General features: G+C 49.2%; 2 protein-coding genes and 1 long non-coding RNA gene across 4 annotated transcripts in view; 2 read left to right on the top strand and 1 right to left on the bottom strand.

The window, feature by feature from the left end:
* The window catches only part of LOC135400336 (uncharacterized), an 82,689-nt gene that overhangs the window by 49,231 nt on the left and 16,411 nt on the right, over positions 1–17,047 (bottom strand). The window lies entirely within an intron of this gene.
* LOC135399682 (uncharacterized) lies at positions 1,459–8,561 on the top strand. 2 transcript variants are annotated; one of them, XM_064631417.1, is made up of 3 exons: positions 1,459–1,689; positions 4,960–5,415; positions 8,215–8,561. In XM_064631417.1, the coding sequence occupies exons 1-2, from the start codon at positions 1,555–1,557 to the stop codon at positions 5,404–5,406; spliced, it is 582 nt and encodes a 193-aa protein (XP_064487487.1). In that variant the 5' UTR covers positions 1,459–1,554; the 3' UTR covers positions 5,407–5,415; positions 8,215–8,561. The 2 variants fall into 2 exon arrangements, with proteins under 2 accessions (XP_064487487.1, XP_064487486.1); XM_064631416.1 differs by lacking the exon at positions 8,215–8,561 and adding an exon at positions 6,466–6,583.
* On the top strand, positions 11,953–15,393 carry LOC135399681 (uncharacterized). Its single transcript, XM_064631415.1, has 3 exons — positions 11,953–12,146; positions 14,536–15,017; positions 15,240–15,393. The coding sequence occupies exons 1-3, from the start codon at positions 12,030–12,032 to the stop codon at positions 15,283–15,285; spliced, it is 645 nt and encodes a 214-aa protein (XP_064487485.1). The 5' UTR covers positions 11,953–12,029; the 3' UTR covers positions 15,286–15,393.

Below are 17,047 nucleotides of genomic sequence, written 5' to 3'. Positions count from 1 at the left end.
CTGAGGCAGTGAGCAATTCCGGTGTGCTCTAAGGGATAAACTAACGCTTGATCATCACCATTGTCTTGTGTTTGCGGCCGGAACTCATTTCCCTAAGGGTCCTTCAGAGCTGTAAATGACCCCTACTTCGAGAGAGTTCTAGATTCGTTCGTCAGTAGATGGGCAAGTTGGTACATGATCCTTCGATGCAGCGAAACAGGAACCAGGACAAGCGACGAGTAATGTAGCGTGTCTCTCGTGTTTGTCCTCGTTCCTGTTTCGCTCGCATCGAAAGCTATATAGACTGCAGTGTGTCACCGGTATAAGTGGGGAAGAATACAAACTCCGTCACCCGGAAGTACTGCTCGTGACACGGTTGTCTGAAATCTCCTGTCAGTAGTCCTGCTGCTCATATTTGCATGAGTGCCCTCGAAAACGCTGTTCGAATATTGCATTTAAAGCTAGACCACATGCTGCATGCATTTCTTACTCGAAATAAATTATCTTGCAACACCTCGAAGTTTGAGATGGGAGAAACTAGGAGGTGCCGGTTTCAGACAACTGTGTCTCAACTCGCAAGCAATGCATACGCTGCTGTTCTTATTCTTTTTTGACAAAACTGGCAAGGCAGAGTGGGGAAAAATATGAGCTCCGTCACCCGAAGTACATACATTGCTTTTCTTTTTTGTGACAAAACTGGCGAGGCACAGTAGGGAAAAATTTTTAGGGAAAAAAAAGCTCCATCACCCGAATTATACACGTTTTTGTTTTTTTCTTTCCCCGAAACTGGCAGTTTCGGAAAAGGAGGAGTAATGTAGGGCGGACGAACGTTCACGGTTTACAGGATTTCGTAGCTTTCCTTGATCATATCGATTCTTGCCATCCGAGGCACCAGCACGTTAATATTGTCCATGATGGGATAGGTAACGGAGTATTCTGCGAAGCCAGAAGATGGGTTAGCGGCATTTTGCAAAGATAATGGTTTGTTCCAACAACAACAACAACTTTAAGTTTAAGATGATGAATGGTAAGTTTCATTGACAAGGGCAATACTCCACCACATTGCTGGATGGTGATGTGGGGAATGAAATAATGAGCCCCTCCACAACAGGGATCGCATTTCTAAGGTGTCCAAAAATGGCAAAGGAGCTGTGAGGGCGGAGCGTTGGCGGCTGGACTTGGCCAGGGACCGATTAATTTTGAGAGAGGGGGTCGAATGTCCAGCTGATTTAGAGACCCAGAAAGTGCGGTTCGGGAAGGTTGATAGCATGGCCAATGAAGAAGAATGTGATCTAGATCTTCAAGAGCACTACAGTGACAGCATCTGGGAGAGCCAACTTATCTCAAGTGGTAAGCCAATGAGCTGCAAAAGCCACATCGAGTGAGCAATCTCCCGTCGTGCACATCAGGACCAAGAAGTGTGAGGAGAACGAAGACGACGAGATTTCACGTGGCGTCAAACTAGTCCTTCCCTTGTGGCTGAAGAAGAAGAAGAAGAGGTCTTAGCATTCTGGAACAGCCTTCTGAGAAGACGTAAAGTGGTCTCCGGTCTGGCTGGATTTCGCATTTCTCGCCATGTCCCAAGTGAAGAGTATCTTGCAGAAATACGCGACCTCTAAGATCAAGCGGAGGCTATCCTTCGCTGCAAATGTTAAAAACCCGGATGATGAGCCGATCCCACCTCCAGAGGCTTTCATTGTGAAACGGCCGGTAAGTGTCATGTTTCGAGTGGTTTGTGCCGCTTATATGCAGCCCTACTTTCAGTTAAGAACCTCTTATCGCAAACAAAAAGACGGTTTGGATATATTTGTTTAATTGCGTGCTAGCGCCCCGAAACAAGTGTGGCTATGAGGGCGTACATACGTGGATAGATGGAGTGAGGAGAGTGAGGAGAGTGAGGAGAGAGGGAGAGACAGAAAGAGTGGGGGACACAGGACAGGACTTGCATATCCATAGCAGTCTGCTGATGCGTTTCTTTTGAAAACTGGCAAAAATGTGAAATATGCAGGAGTCAGAAAATGACACTTGAAACGAATGTCATTTGAACTATACATGTGGCGAATAACCCGAAATGAGCAACAGTTGTGATAAATAACATTCCCCGCAAGCTACGCGAACGTCTGCTATAGAAGTACACAGTCTGATCCTAACACGGCGGCACGACCTAATGCCTGCACTTCCTAGCCCCTCTCCCCCCGAAAGGATACCAGCGAAATCTAACTTGAACTAACCTATATCCTCACCTGACCTACCGTAATGTAGTCCGCCACCACCTGAGCGCCTCCTGGACAGTCAGAGTGTCGGTCAGTGTCAGTCATCAGTGGCGTCGGAACTATTTTTCCACTGGGGGAGCGAAAAAAGGTGCTACCGTAAACATCATCATCATCATCATGACTTGTTTTCCTTGAGGGCTCATGCTGGCGTTGTACAGGGTTGCTACATAAACTGTAAACGTGCTCCCAGCAAACGACATGTGCATGTTTGTACAGTAGATCTAAAATAACATTGCAGAAGTGTTGTAATTAAATAGCGCTTGGTGGTGGGCTAGTTGGTATGAGTTCAGTGCGTCCGGCTTTTTTTACTTCTGCGCAGTGCCTAGACCTCATGGCAAGTAATGTGTAAGGAACTTCGGGCACTTGTCCCCAGGAATCGTCGCGGCATGTACATGTGTGGGGACTGGAAGCGAACATCGTCTGATCCGCAAGCCTTCTGCGAATAAACCAGACTTTTCTGGGGCGGTCTGGAGCTCAGCAAGAATGTGTCCCTTTGACTGGGTATCACGCTGTCGTTATCACTCCAGGGCGACTCAATAAGAAAAGCCGGATAAATTACAACAGCGGGTAACTTTGGACACCGATACGGTGGAAAGTGAGGAGCCAGCAACCAGGTTAACAGATAGAATATTTTACTATGACAGGTGAACATGTACATACGTAATATGAAGACAACACGCAAGCTGCGATACATATCTCTTACCAGAGGTGTGGCTTTCTCCGATGTCTATGGCGTTTGATAATCCTGTAACGCTGCTGCAGGCGAGGCCTTGATGTCGCTCCCTCGACGTTGCCACTGCCGGCACATGAACACAACACCAGTGCGACGGTTCGTCTCAGTCCATCGCACTTGTCGTACTACAGGTCTTACACGCCAACTCGAAGTGGGCACTCTGGCCACAACCGATTGAAATCTGTGGCTGCGCCTCGCAAACCGCCATTATAACAACCCTCTGTCTTCAACCGGGCGGTTTCTTGGCATCCTTATTTCCCCCAGATGGCTAGTGTCTTGCGTGCCTTTCGCGATTCCCGTTTGCGCCTCTGTCCCCCCATCCCACCCCGTGGATTGAGTCTAGTAATGCTCGCGCCTACCGGTACACACTTTCTGACTGATTTGTTGCACTTCGAAACTTCGACGGTGCACTTCGCACCAGAAACCTTGCCATGGTCAACTCCAGGACCCTGTGAACCGGACATCATTCGTATGTAGCTCTTCTCAAACGGTCTCCGCACACAGTGACCAGTGGTAGGCTCTCTGTTTATTTCTCTCTAAATTTATGGCCGCCGAAAGAACACATGCACGGGCCATTCCGTTAGACCGTAGAACATCACGACACTGGGCTTACACTGAGGGAGCCGTGCTCCCCCATTCGTAAATGAGGGGGAGCCGTCGCTCCCCTTGCTCCCCCTGTTCCGGCGCCCCTGTCAGTCATGGTCTTCAGAGTGCATATGGATGCCTAACTTTTCGTTTTCTTAAACGTCTCGTATTTATACATGTATCTACTAAAGGGGCGAATTCCCCTATTGTCCACTGCGATCTTTCTGCAAAGCAAATGTTTGTCATTGTGCACAATACTATCTTAAAAAAGCAGCCGAATGTTGTTAATGCAGAATAATGCAGCAGAATAATGATTTGAAACGCTGTTTAATTCATCAAGCACTCTATCAGGAGCGTCCATGCAAGGTATCTTATCAGAGCGGAATTCAATTTACATAAACGCCATGAAATATCAGGCGAATATCAGGTGAATCACGCGCTACGAGCAGCCGCGACCGGAGCCGCAGCGGGGGCGTGCGAGAGGGGCAGCCGCCACGGGCGCCATCGCACGAGGGGGCGCCGTACGGCAGGCCCTGGTAGGTTGGTGGGACAGTATAAAGCGGGAATGAAGAGAATTGGAATTCACGATCTCGGCAGTGCAAATGAGCGTTTCTTTTCTTTGTTTACTGGGTTTCTGACGGCACTGGGAGAGGAGGAGGAGGAGGGGGGGGGGGCGCTTCAGATTTGCCCTATACCCTGGGCGCAAACTCGCCTCACGACAGCTCTGGCTCCGACCTGCACAGTTTCGCGATGGGCGTGGAAACTGAGCTTTTACGCAAGACGGCCGGCCTTTATTTCAACAGCTTATAGCGATCAGTTCGCAAACGATGATTCAAGCTGACGTTTTCACAAGGAAAAACCTGCTACGGGTGAACGTCTTGTATAACACGATTTCTCCTAACTTAGCTTAAAAACGTAACTTAGCTTAACTTAACGTTCAATTTGATCTTCCACGTATAACTGTGCGGCTGACACGTGGAAGAAGCTGACAAACTTCGTCGCCGAATCCAAAGACCGACAAGCCGAAGCCAAGCAATTAGTTTGCGTGGACAAGCAAGCAAGGGGTCACATAGCGACACCGTAAGTCGATGGGGTTACAAAAAGGAGGGTATTACATGGGGATTATCCGCTATAAGGGCCCTCTTTAGACCAATGAGAGGGTCGCCTGTCATGCAGTATCCGTTAATTTTTGAGGGATGTTATGACGTCTGTCTTTTGTGTTCCCAGATGGGCTCTTATCGCTTTCCTCCTCACACTCACAGCCCCTCCTCCTCTCACCCTTCCCCCCTGTCTGCGAAACCGACATCACCTATTGATGGTTCCCTCAACTAACAACTCGCATTTTAGAACGCAATAGGACATGTAACTCATGTACCCTACACCGTACAGAGCTTGGGCAATTTGGGACAATCAACAGGCGGAGGTCAAGGCAATGCAGCAGCGGAATCCGCGCTTGGTGCTGTCCCACCCCGCCCTGGTGGCCGAATGCAGGTGGAAGTGGTGCGTGACCAAAACGGCGTCCTTTCGGACGCCCTCGGTGAAGGCGCCGCTGCAGTCATACCGCTCCTGTTGTGCGTGGGCCTCCTCGTCTGCCTTGTCGCAGGGGGTGTCATCATCGCACTGCAGGGACTGTCAGGGCCCACATCGAGCGAACCGTCGGAGGTCACGCTCAGTGGCACAAATGTCACTAACGTCACCACGACTAAACCGATCCCAGGCGGGAGAAGGGGAGACCAGGGCACTACGTTGACAGAGTCTTCTGCGGATACTGTTGGGTCGACAGTCCAATCGCATCCGGATGAATATCGGGAGGGTACCCCGGGTGATTCTTCATAATACCGAAAGGTACGTCTTGAGAACACACAACCCTGAGACACAACGTAGTTCGTGCAGAACATCCATGCAATACATAATTCACATTTATTAGCCAAAGCTCGCGTGCTTGTAGTTTGAAATGCTCGTTCCTAGAGAACGTTAATGATGGTAACTGAGCTAGAGAAGGCAGTCAAAAACAAAATGATTGGTTTGCGGAGTCTTACAGCCTTGTTTTAATGCGTCACATAGTTGTCTGGGCTTCCTTAAGAATGACACAGCAGAAGCGGCTGCGCTTGTGCTCAATGTTGGCTTTTAACCTATGCTACGGCACTGTCGACGCCAGATAGAGTACGATGTTGCGCTGCTCCCCTCCCCCCCCCCCTTTTCACTAGTCGACCATTCGTGACTCGCAAGGATTCGACAAACGTTAGGTTAGCATCATACCGGACACGAATCACTCACTCACTCTAAGAAAGAAAAGAGCCAATTTGAGGATTAAAAATAGTCTCTTTCGGGAGTAAATGCACGGGAGTGAATAAGTGTCACTGAGTGAAGACTACATCTCACGCTTTGTTCTAACATCCCCAGGTACATAATTTGTGTTGCATGCATGAAAATACTTTTGAATTAAACCGTCAACTGTGATGTAACGAGTGATATAAAATCTTGCTGCATACATAGGACACAATTTGCGAAGAAACATTTGCTATCCGTTCCTCACTCTGTGTGGGCGGAAAATTGCTAAGCTGGCTGAGTTATGCAGCCTTACACCATTTAATTCACGAAGAGTACATATTTACGTGGAGTGTTTACGTACATGTGTAGAATGTCCCCATTCCTAAAAATTTCAGGTCTAGAAACCGTATCCCCATTTCCTGACTTGGAAGTGAATTTCACGTCTATCCGTGCGGCACCCTTTCCAGTTGAGTCATGAGCCAACGAACCAAGTCTGCATTGCCAACCAAGAATATATCGCCAATTTTTGCAATTGAGAAAAGACATTTCGAAAAAAATCCACACTTAGCGCGGACGCATCTATTTGCAAGTAGGTTTAAAATACTTTTGTTGAATCCTGTGCAGTGGCGGCTTGATGCATAGGGGTGATGAAGACGCCAGGAAGATGTGTCTTACTTGGGTTTCTCTTCTATACAGAGAGCATATGTCAATGTGTATCCTTAATAAAATAATGCACAATGTATTGCTTGACCGATTACTACAAATGTCTGGAATTCACATGCGAAAAAAAAAGAAGAAGAAATGTGGAAAAGGGTACGATCTTTACGTTGCAATTTTTTTATTTTTCGAGCGTATTTATCTTCTTGAAACTGTACGACAAGACGTTTAGGTACACTGTGAAAAACAAGTCCGCCACATGGAGGATCCGCCAGGAGCGTTATACAGTACTGTCACAGGGAGCATGCATTTTGGTGAAATTGTTTTAATAATGTACCACGAGGCTAACGGTCTCCTAGGTAGATAGGGTTTGAAGCTAGAAACAGAGCTACCTAAAAGTGCACATTTAGTGCACAAAAGTGCAGTAGAACTACACAAAGGCGTTGACCGTACTCCGTCGTATGCGACCACTCGCGGGTGGAGCAACCCTGAACTGTGGTAACAAACGACTTTGGGCTAGTTGGTGTACATACGACATGGTAGAATGCGCACAAAAAACAAGGACAAGAAGAACAAGATGAGGACAACACCAGCGCAACTCAGCTCATTTTTAATGAAGCAAAAGACACAAAGCCCGCAAAACCGCGACGTCACCTACAGAAGCAACAGCCTCAACCAGGTTCATCCCAAACAGAGAAGTGGCTTCCATGCACTGCTATCAAGGAAGAAAGTCTCCCTCTCCGATAAGGCCACGGACGCGCCCATCTTGCTGATAGCATAGGCCTCTACTATTTCTCTAATGCCTTGACTAGAGAAATAGTAGAGGCCTATGCTTTCAACAAGATGGGCGTTAAGTGCGTCAGTACGCGTCAGTGGCCTTATCGGAGAGGGAGATTTTCTTCCTTGATAGCAGCGCATGGAAGCGCTACCTGAAGGACACTGGGCTGCTCAGCAGCCTTTGAGCCACCCCATCGTCCCCCACCACTTTTTCTTATCCTTCTTTCTTCTTCTTTTTTCTCTTCTGGGAATAGCAACCCAAGCAACACAGTGTACGGGTAGGTGGTAGACCTTGAACAGACTCTTGAGCCTAAGGAACATTGATAAGACACATACCATCCACCCCTATTGCACTCGACTTTCAGTAGAATGTGCTGCTTGGGAAGTCGGCCTTGGCCTGTCTGACCTTTCCTCATTTCCTTTTCCCTTCTTCTTTAATAAACATATTCCCCCCAACTTATCTCTGATTGGGATGACCCTGAATGAGGCTGTTGTTTCTGTAGGGGGCGTCGCGGTGTTGCGGGCTTTGTGTTTTCTTTGTGTGTCGGTTCATTAAAAATGAGTTGTGAGTTGCGCTGGTGTTGTCCTCGTCTTGTTCTTCTTGTGCGCGTTCTACCATGTCCTGGACTGTGCTATTGTCCAAGGGCAAAGCCCATTAAGTTCTACGTGCCCAGTCCTACACCAATCTAACAGCAGACCAGACTCTCATGGAGCGGCCCACGCATCATCACTAGAGCAAAATCAATAGCGCAACACCTTGCAAACAGTCATTGGGCAGTTAACGAAGTTGGTTAACGGGTTGACTACACTCGTCGCTCAACACGACCATAAGACCTCACCGCTCTCCGCAACCGAAACGGTCCGCGCCGACGTAATAGGTCTCTGTTACCAGCGTTGACATTCCCTTATTGCTGATATCATGTTACGTTTGACGCACAGGCTCGACAGCCGTGTGCGTGGCCGGGAAACGCCAGCACCAGCAACTGAAGGCGGACATGAATCTAGCTGGGTCCCATAGCAACTGCGTATTATACGTCGTGGACACCATCAACCGCATTCGCTTTCTTATCGACACTTGGGCAAGAGACAGCATCATTCCACCCCATCTTTCTGACAGTCATCTAACCTTTGAGCTTACCTTGAAGACTGTCAACCCTTCACTCTTCCATCACTTTGAACTGCGCCGCAAGTTTCAATAGGTCTTCATCATTTCGACGCTACTTTGACTATTCGGACCCAATCATAAAGCGCGGATTTCTCGCGCAATTTTGATCTATTTGTTAGTGTTAAGACGCACACGGGCATTGACAACATCACCGGTTTGTCTATTCACGAAGGAAGAGCCCTATAAGCGAGCCATTTCACCCTAGAAACGGGAAGCTCCGGAAGACTTCCAAGCAGCCCACGCATACCCAGCCTGTCCATCACAACATCACCAGAGACACGCCTATACGTGTGAAACCGGTTTGGCTACCACCAGAGCGCTTCGCCACCTCCCGGCGCGAGTTTCACAACCTACTCGCAACCGGATATGTAGGATCATCAGTGATCTCTGGGACTCGTACTTACGCAAAATGACCTTATCCTTCCCACCCAAGACGTGATATCTAGGTTGAAGGGTGTGGAGAGGGTAATGTTGGACAACAAAAGAAGTTCTCTTTATTTCGGCTACGTTGGTTTGCGCCATTCTTTTTTACCTCTGATTATAGCGTTGTACCAAGCGCACGCATACGTAAAATACTTTGCCTATAGGTTGTCTTCTTTTCAGTGTGTCTATGTTGACACGAAGGGAGCTCTCACCGAGTTCGCTGAAACTGCACTTGCATTTGGCTATGATCGGCGGTTCCGCGATGGCCATACTCCCACCGAGCTCGCTTGATGAGCAAAAGCTTGCCCAAGCCAGCTTTGGTTTGAACAAAGTTTTGATTATGGGAGTAGGTGGTTAGTCAACACGTTATAAGCACTTACACCGGTGTTCACCGTCAGGGGAGTGGCTGGGAGTGTGTACTCCGGGTGTATGAAAATAATGATTTGTGGTTTCGTTCTGGAGGGTGGTGGCTGGTCTCTCATTGTCGGGTCCTCAGGCTAAGGCCTTCTCAACCACATCACGCGATATGATGTCAGAAGTGATCAGAAGTCAGAATCGAGAGAAGGTGGCAGGAAAAGATGATCGTTACACGGACAAACATTCTCGGGATTTCAACAGCTGTCATGGGGCTAGAGATCTGCCGTCACCTCGAGCAGGAGAAAAGGTCTGGGTTCGTCCAGAACAGGTACGTGGTACGGTATTGAGCACTGCGAAATGTCCAAGGTCCTTGATTGTCGAGACTGATCATGGCGCAGTTCTGCAGCGGAATCGCAGACACCTTGTACCCTTCTTGTCAATGCCACCCAGTCCGCATGTCGTCCAATCTCCTAGGCTGATAAGAGCGACAGCTAAGCCCGAGTCGTCACCAGTGGTAACCGAGTCTGGTCCTTCAAAGGAAAGCAGTGGTGAGTGGGGGGGATATGTTTGTTAAAGATAAAGAAAGGGGGGAAGGTCAGACAAGCCAAGGCCGACTTGCTATTCCCAAAAGAAAAAAAAAGAAAGAAAGAAAGAGAAAAAGAAAAAATAGAAGCAGAAAAGGAAAAGAGAAAGTGGCCGGGGACGATGGGGTGGCTCAAAGGCTCTCAAGGTGGGGTGGCTGATTGGGTGGCTCAAGGCTCAAAGGCTGCTGAGCAGCCCAGTGTCCTTCAGGTAACACAGGAGGGCTCGGGTGACTGCCCACTGTCTGGAGTGCCGGACAGGTCCCAGCAGCGTCACCAGGGAAAGTTCCCTGTGGCCTAGGGAAGTGAGAATGGCGAGGACGGCTCGGGGGCCGGCGTACCGCTTGCAGTGCAACAATAGATGGCGTATGTCGGCGACTGCAGCACAGCAGGGACACATCGGGGACGTCCGTCTATCCATCTTAGAGAGGAGCCGCGGGGTCAGGGCAACATCGAGGCGTAGGCGACGGAGGATCGACTCCTCCTGTCGCGACAGCCGCTGGGAGAGGGTGAGTTCCATCCTCGGGTCGATGGAGTGGAGGAACGTGTTTGCCGCTACAGCGTTTGAGCTAAACGCGAGGGTGCTGCGAGACGTCTGGCGGCGGATCTCTATCAGGCAGGCCGATCAAGTGAGAGGAATGGTGGTGGTCATTGTGGTGGCAACTGCCCCGTGCGCGCCTCTCGCCGCAGCGTCAACGCGGGTATTTCCCGGCAGGCCGATGTGGCTGGGGACCCATTGAAGCCACACGCTGTGGCCGGATGCGGTGAGACGGCTGTATGTCGTGAGGGCTAGGGAGCAGATGTCTGTGACGATCTTGGAGCAAGGAGAACATAATATTTGCAGCGCCGCCTTGCTGTCCGTAAGCACAGTCCAGTTTTTTGGGGGCCTCGTTGATATAAGTTTCAGGGCTTCATTGATGGCGGCGAGCTCTGCTTCGGTGGAGGATGTCTCGTGAGGAAGCTTGAGCGCTAGTTCGTAATTTTCTGAAGGCGCAACAACGGCTAGAGTTGAGGCGCCCGCGGGGACCGACGCGTCCGTGTAGACCACTATTCTTCGGGAGTGCACGTTATTAAGGTGTTCCAGCACGACTTGGAGCAAAGCGACTGGAGGGTGGTCTCGCCTTTTTTGAAGGCGCCAGGGATGCTGGAGTACACGGGAGGAGTAGCGAGGGTCCACATGGGAGGGGGATGAGACGGCATGTTGGAGGGCGAGGGAATAGACGTCCTCAGTCGCAGAACGCAGGACCCGAAAGCGGACGATGGGCATTTCGCTATGAACGGCGGTTCCGCGATGGCCACACTCCTACCGAGCTCGCTTGATGAACAAAAGCGTGCCCAAGCCGTCATCACGTCATCAAGCTCCATCACGTACCTTTTTGTCCCCCGTACCCAGCCACATATCCGACATTGCATTCACATGGGTGCCCCGACACCGTGGGCTTTCACTCAATGAGACACCGAACAGCTTGGCCAAGAGTTCCCTGTCTCAATGGCCAAGATATCCCTGTCTGGACAGATCATTGGGATCTTGCCTATACTTGATGATATCACTCGAGCCAGATATCGACGGTTCCTGGCGTTATGTTGGCATCGTAATCCTCGCCCGGTGTACGGTGATATGCCCTTCCGCAGCTGGATTGCTGTAATTCCCGACGGACAGCGGTGTGCCTGACGCGTCTTGAGTACATTGCACCTTCACTTAATTTCCGCTTGCATCGTGCAGGGTCTTGCCAATTCCGAACGTACTCCCACTGCGGGCAGACCAAAACAGTGGAATATTTCCCCCTACAGCGGCGCATTTTTGATCGTCTCTGTCAAAGCTGCCTAGCAGTACCTGTCTCCAAGATAGGTGTTCCTTTTACACTAATATCACTATTATCATTTGGGGCAGTTCACACGGGAAGGTGGAATCGGTCCGCAGCATCTTGCATCACATTATTTATCAGTCGCTCTCACCGCTTCTATGTAGCATAGTCTCCGTAACGTCCATAGAATATTTTCCTTGTATACCATCGATCTCTGTCCTCTGCTGACACAAATTCATCATCCTCATCAATCATAGCTAGTAACTAATAGCTTGGCCTTGGCCAATCTACCTTGCTGGATAAAGGCCGGCGTCTGAGGTAGAAGAAGAAGAAGAAGAAGCTCGCGCCGTGATTCGACGGCATCTCGCATGCCTGTGTGCGCCTTATCGTCTCATCGGTCGAATTTGAAGGGAGCTCTCAACGATGAAGAGCATACTGCAGAGCGTAGGCGGAAATCGTGTAAAGCGGCGGTTATCCTTCGCCGCCAATGTCAAGCCTCCAGTCGACGACGACGTCCCAACGGAAATTAGCAGGCAGCAGGTAAGATGGTTCGAAGAGGTAACGTGAGGGTGTAGTAAGGTACTGAGTTATTTTCAACACATAATACACAGTGCATAAGCGTTAAAACCTCAACCTTCCAGAAAAGATGTTGCTCCTCTACATGAATCCTGATCGGCGATGATATGTCCCGGAAGGCCGGATGTGCTCAGGAGCTTCTCAGTCCGTGGGTTCCCCATAGGACGTTGCCGATAGAACTCTTGTAAAGGAACATCTCAACATTTGGTGACTCTAACAACGAACACCTCAATTCGGTGAACAATTCAGCCTTCTATCAGCGCAATACCAAGTTTCATACCAGCTTCAATAGCATCGAACTCTCAAAGACATCCAGCTTAACGACGCCCTACGCCAGCGCGACGACCCGACAGTCATTAACTGCGACAACCGTTCGAACTTGTCGCTCGTACCCGTCTCGGTACCGTAGCTGGGCCTGTCTTAGTGCTCGACAGGCTTCAACCCGCATATCCACACTCCTCGACCTGGGCACATTTTTCGACGGTTTCTTGAACTCGGCAAGACGACTGCTGCACCAAGCATCTCGTCGGCACACAGGCGACACCCCTACTCCGTGAGCACTGCATTCATGGATCAGACATGCCCGTATTATACGCCCCTCTCCTGCTGGCCGTAATATCAGACTCGCGCTCGCCTACCGGCTGTGGTACGCCACGGCGCGATTTTTCCAACATTATCACAGTTAACGCAGCCGCACACTCCCTAGGACCGTAGGAGTCGTTGCTGCCGTGGCGGTTGCGGTACCCGAGGGATTGGCTTCGACAGCGTCCTCCACTACTTCGCCGCAGATCTCTGGTACATCTCGTCACGTACCAGCATTGTTCTTCCGCTACTTTCCGCACGTAACGTGTCACCAACAAATGTCTCGTTGTGTACGTCTTCGGAGCACCTCATCCTGGTTTATCCTCGCTCGCCTTCGGCGGGTAAGACGCGGTAGTCTCCACTGTTATCGCTGCTCCGCGTCTCAGAGGAGGAGTGGTGTGGCGGCCCTTGGATACCAACGAAGTCTGCCAGCTAGCGCCCTCCGTGTCATTCCATCCGGATCTGGACTTATGTAGAGAGGAACATCTCCAACCTTACAACTTTAATTAAAATTCCGAACTCTTATCTCGTACTAAATATCCTTGCTGCGTTTGGTAGTGCAGGTCTTCTACACCCTATATTGTGTTTTGTTACCTCCGCACATGGCATATGGCATGAAGGCACATTATGCTGTTGCATGCATATCGCTGCAGCAAGTGCAGGAGACAACACAAACGCCACCACTCGCCACGGCTTTGTAACCCTCGCACTCCGTAGCTGCCGTAGCTATCGAATCCCTTTCGGTGGAGGTCATCAGACTACAGCTATTGAACATCGAATGCCTCCGGCACACGCAGTGAACAACGAAACATACTGTGTTCTACTAGCGGCATATTTGAAGCCCGCCCTCCCAACAAAATGTGAAATTGCACGCTGTATGTGAAGTTCAGAAATTTGAAAGGCGCTCCGATACTCTACCGACTTACTAGGCGGAGTGTTACCGAATTATTACATCATATTATTGCACACAAGTTGCAGTAAGACACTGAACGTTCCATTTGGGCGTTCCTACCAAGTTATTTCTTTTGCCTCTCCAGTGCTTCATTTTATATGAAGGACGCTCTTAGGAACCGTTGTAGGGAAGTAAGACCTAACGTTGAGTAATCAAATCATATACATATTACCTGCAATTACATCTTCCCAGAGCAAGATGTATCATGGTTGCCTTTAGCATCATTTAACATAAGTGACTTCACGACACTCGAGCATTTACATGTCCTTTAGCGTTATTAGTCGGATATGATTTTTCCACCACTAGTTCCCGGCACCCTCCATGCCAACTGGACCGCGGGACCCTGGCGGGATTCTCAGCTCACTTCAGCCAGTCGATACCATCCCATCGGAACCTGCATCCCGCGTGAATATGGGACTCTGATGCTCTAGCTACTCACTATGCGGAGCGTTACCGAATTATTACATAATATTATTGCACACAAGTTGCAGTAAGAGACTGAACGTTCCCTTTGGGCTTTCCTACCAAGCCATTGCTTTTGCCTCTCCAATGCTTAATTTTGTAATTCGAAGGGCGCTCTTAGCTATATTTGCCATGAGAGGAATCGATGTAGAGAAGTGAGACCCAACGTCAAGTAATCAAATCATACATATTACCTGCAATTACATCTTCCCGGAGCAAGATGACACATGGTCGCCTTTAGCATAATTTTGTAGCGATAGCGTACAGTACATGGATGCTGGGAAAGTGACTTCACGACGATCGAGCAGTTACTTGTGCTTTTGCGTCGTTAATCGGACACTATTTTTCCACCACTAGTTCCCGGCACCCTCCATGCCAACCGGGCCGCGGGACCCTGGCGGCATTCTCAGCTCCCTTCAGCCAGTCGATACCATACCATCGGAACCTGCACCCCCCGTGAATATGGGTCCTCTCATAGCGCCAGGAGCAGTAGGGAGCCCACAACCTGCCACGAACCAGCAGCCACAACGCAGCAAGCTCAGCCCGACGACTAAAATAGTTATTACGCGAGATCAGGGCATGCTGGACTGTTTCTGCTGCGACGTCGACAACGAATGGAGTAGCACTGTCCGCCTATGCGCCTGTGGTGGCATAGTCCTCGGCGTGCTGCTGATTGCTACTTTCATTATCGGGTTCCTCTCGGGAGTCTCCGAAGCAACCTCGGCAACGACAGGACTGACTTCAACGGTGCAAGTTAACAATAGTGAGCTGTTCAGCGTTGGTCCCGCGGGTGAACTCGAGTCTGCCTTCTATGCGGATAGAGAAGACCCAAATAACCCGTACGTGATTTCATGTTTCACTTGAAGCCCATGTAACGCTCTTTACTGCACTGCTGCTCAGAACCCAGTTCAGACCGCAGGGGCGTCTAGCAGTGTGCATGGAGTGTTCGTCGCGTATACTTTGGCGCCTAATGTAGTGTACCATAAAACCTGGCAGTACTGGCATACAATAACGCACATGTTTGCGGTACTTGTTCCTGACCGCTATCCTTAATTCCGTAGGGCAACGCCCAGCAGCTATGAAGACCAGACCAGTTCTGGTGCATGACCACGGTATCCTTCACGCTGACGCACCAGTCTTGTGATGTCTCGGGATCGCTATGATAAAGGCATATTGGAATCGTTCATGTTTATCATTAAAGCGTGCTACAAGTGATCGAAAGTGTGGCAGGGTGATTTCACGCTGTACCAGGCCCGGTCGACTTCTCCGTTTTTTTTTTTTTATTTCAAGCATATTTGCAGTGAAAGTAATTAGAATTAGTAGAATAACGTTTTATGGGAAATGGCGACGCGTTACGTTTTGAGCGAGAGTTTGCATAGAGATAGGCGTTTTTAGCGAAGTGGCATTGGTTTGTTTTTCGTTTGCTTACTCCCGGTTCGTTCTGTATGCCTGTTTATGGGATTCCTAGAAGTCTTATGCTGAGCCTATGAGGAAGAAAGTTTGAGAGTTTGTTTCGACCTTAGTTTCCTAGTCAGAAGGACTATGCGCAGTGGAATTTGGAGCATATCTGTTCTGCAGTTTTTGACCTTCGTTCAGTGATTTGGTTTGACGCGTGTTACGTTCTGCCAGCCTATTTTTTCTTCGTTTTTCGCGGAGAAGCTGGGTAGCCGTCGCTTCACACCACTATGCTGTGGGCATCGTATAGAAGGCGCTGCTGTATTTGTTCGCAGAGTAAAAGAGTATACAGAAGCAGTACACATAGAAGGTGATAGACGCGCTACTTTTTTTTCGCCTGAGACTAGTGTATTTGTATTCCCATTTAAGATGCCCTCTAGCGTAGCCAGAAAAAGTATTTCGGGAGGAGCTCAACGGGAACGTTACACGGAGGAGAGGATTTGCCCTCTTTTTCCCCCTCGCAAATCCACTACCGAAGCTACAATTTCGGCTACGCCACTGGGGGGTCGTATAATAGATCAAAATTAAGCTTCCGGACGGAAGCCAATAAGCAAGCGCGCCGCACAAGAGAAACAACTACTACTGCTCCGTGGACAATGGCTACTGACCACATGCAGGGTCATAACAAGGGTAAGGGTAAAAAATGAGTAACTTCGGGAATTTTTTTTTTTTTTTTGAACGCTCTGCCTGAGAGGTTTGATATCACAACCAGTGTTGTACCAGCTATGTAAACGAAGTAACGGAATACCGCACACCGGCTCCTCCACAAGAATGTAGCGCAATACTAGCGTCGCTACAAAGTAGAAAAGGTAACGCGATACCGATACCTAATAAAAGTACCGTAAATACTATGCCGCTGCTGTTCCGCTACCGTACCCTCCTCTAGGCGACACCTTACCGTAGACGTCTCTTTGCCTGTGTCTAAAGATGTTGCAATGTTTGTTCCCTCATATGCATGGGCGCAGCTAGGATTTTTTCCGGGGGTGGGGGGTGCAGGGCAGAACGTTTCGGATGGTGGTTTTCACGGTATGTGATCTACGTCTATTTATGTGCGTCGGCTGCTAGCTACAAGGTTGTAAAAAGATCAAACGAACGGCATAACGTTTGTTTATGCTTTCGCCAGTTCCAACGCTTCCAAGAGGAATAGGTAACCTTACGAGTGTTGTTGGCAAGGTTTCACTTCTGTCAGTTTGTCTGATTTTTATTGCTTCTTATTTTTATTTGTCCATCATTTCATGTTCCATATCCCATGTTGTACGTAGTATGAGGAAGACGACGACGGGACCGATCACTTATTGGTCCACCCGTCTCCACTCTTTTGACCATCCCTCTCTGTACCTTATCTGTTCCATTATCCTTATATCCTCTATCTTTTTGGTCCCTCCTTTCATCCTTATCTTTTGGTGGAACCGCG

The sequence above is a fragment of the Ornithodoros turicata genome, chromosome 7 (genome assembly GCF_037126465.1).
Source record: "Ornithodoros turicata isolate Travis chromosome 7, ASM3712646v1, whole genome shotgun sequence".
Lineage (NCBI taxonomy): Eukaryota > Metazoa > Arthropoda > Arachnida > Ixodida > Argasidae > Ornithodoros > Ornithodoros turicata.
The sequence above is the reverse complement of the archived record's forward strand: the minus strand, read 5'-3'. Positions and strand labels throughout refer to the sequence as shown.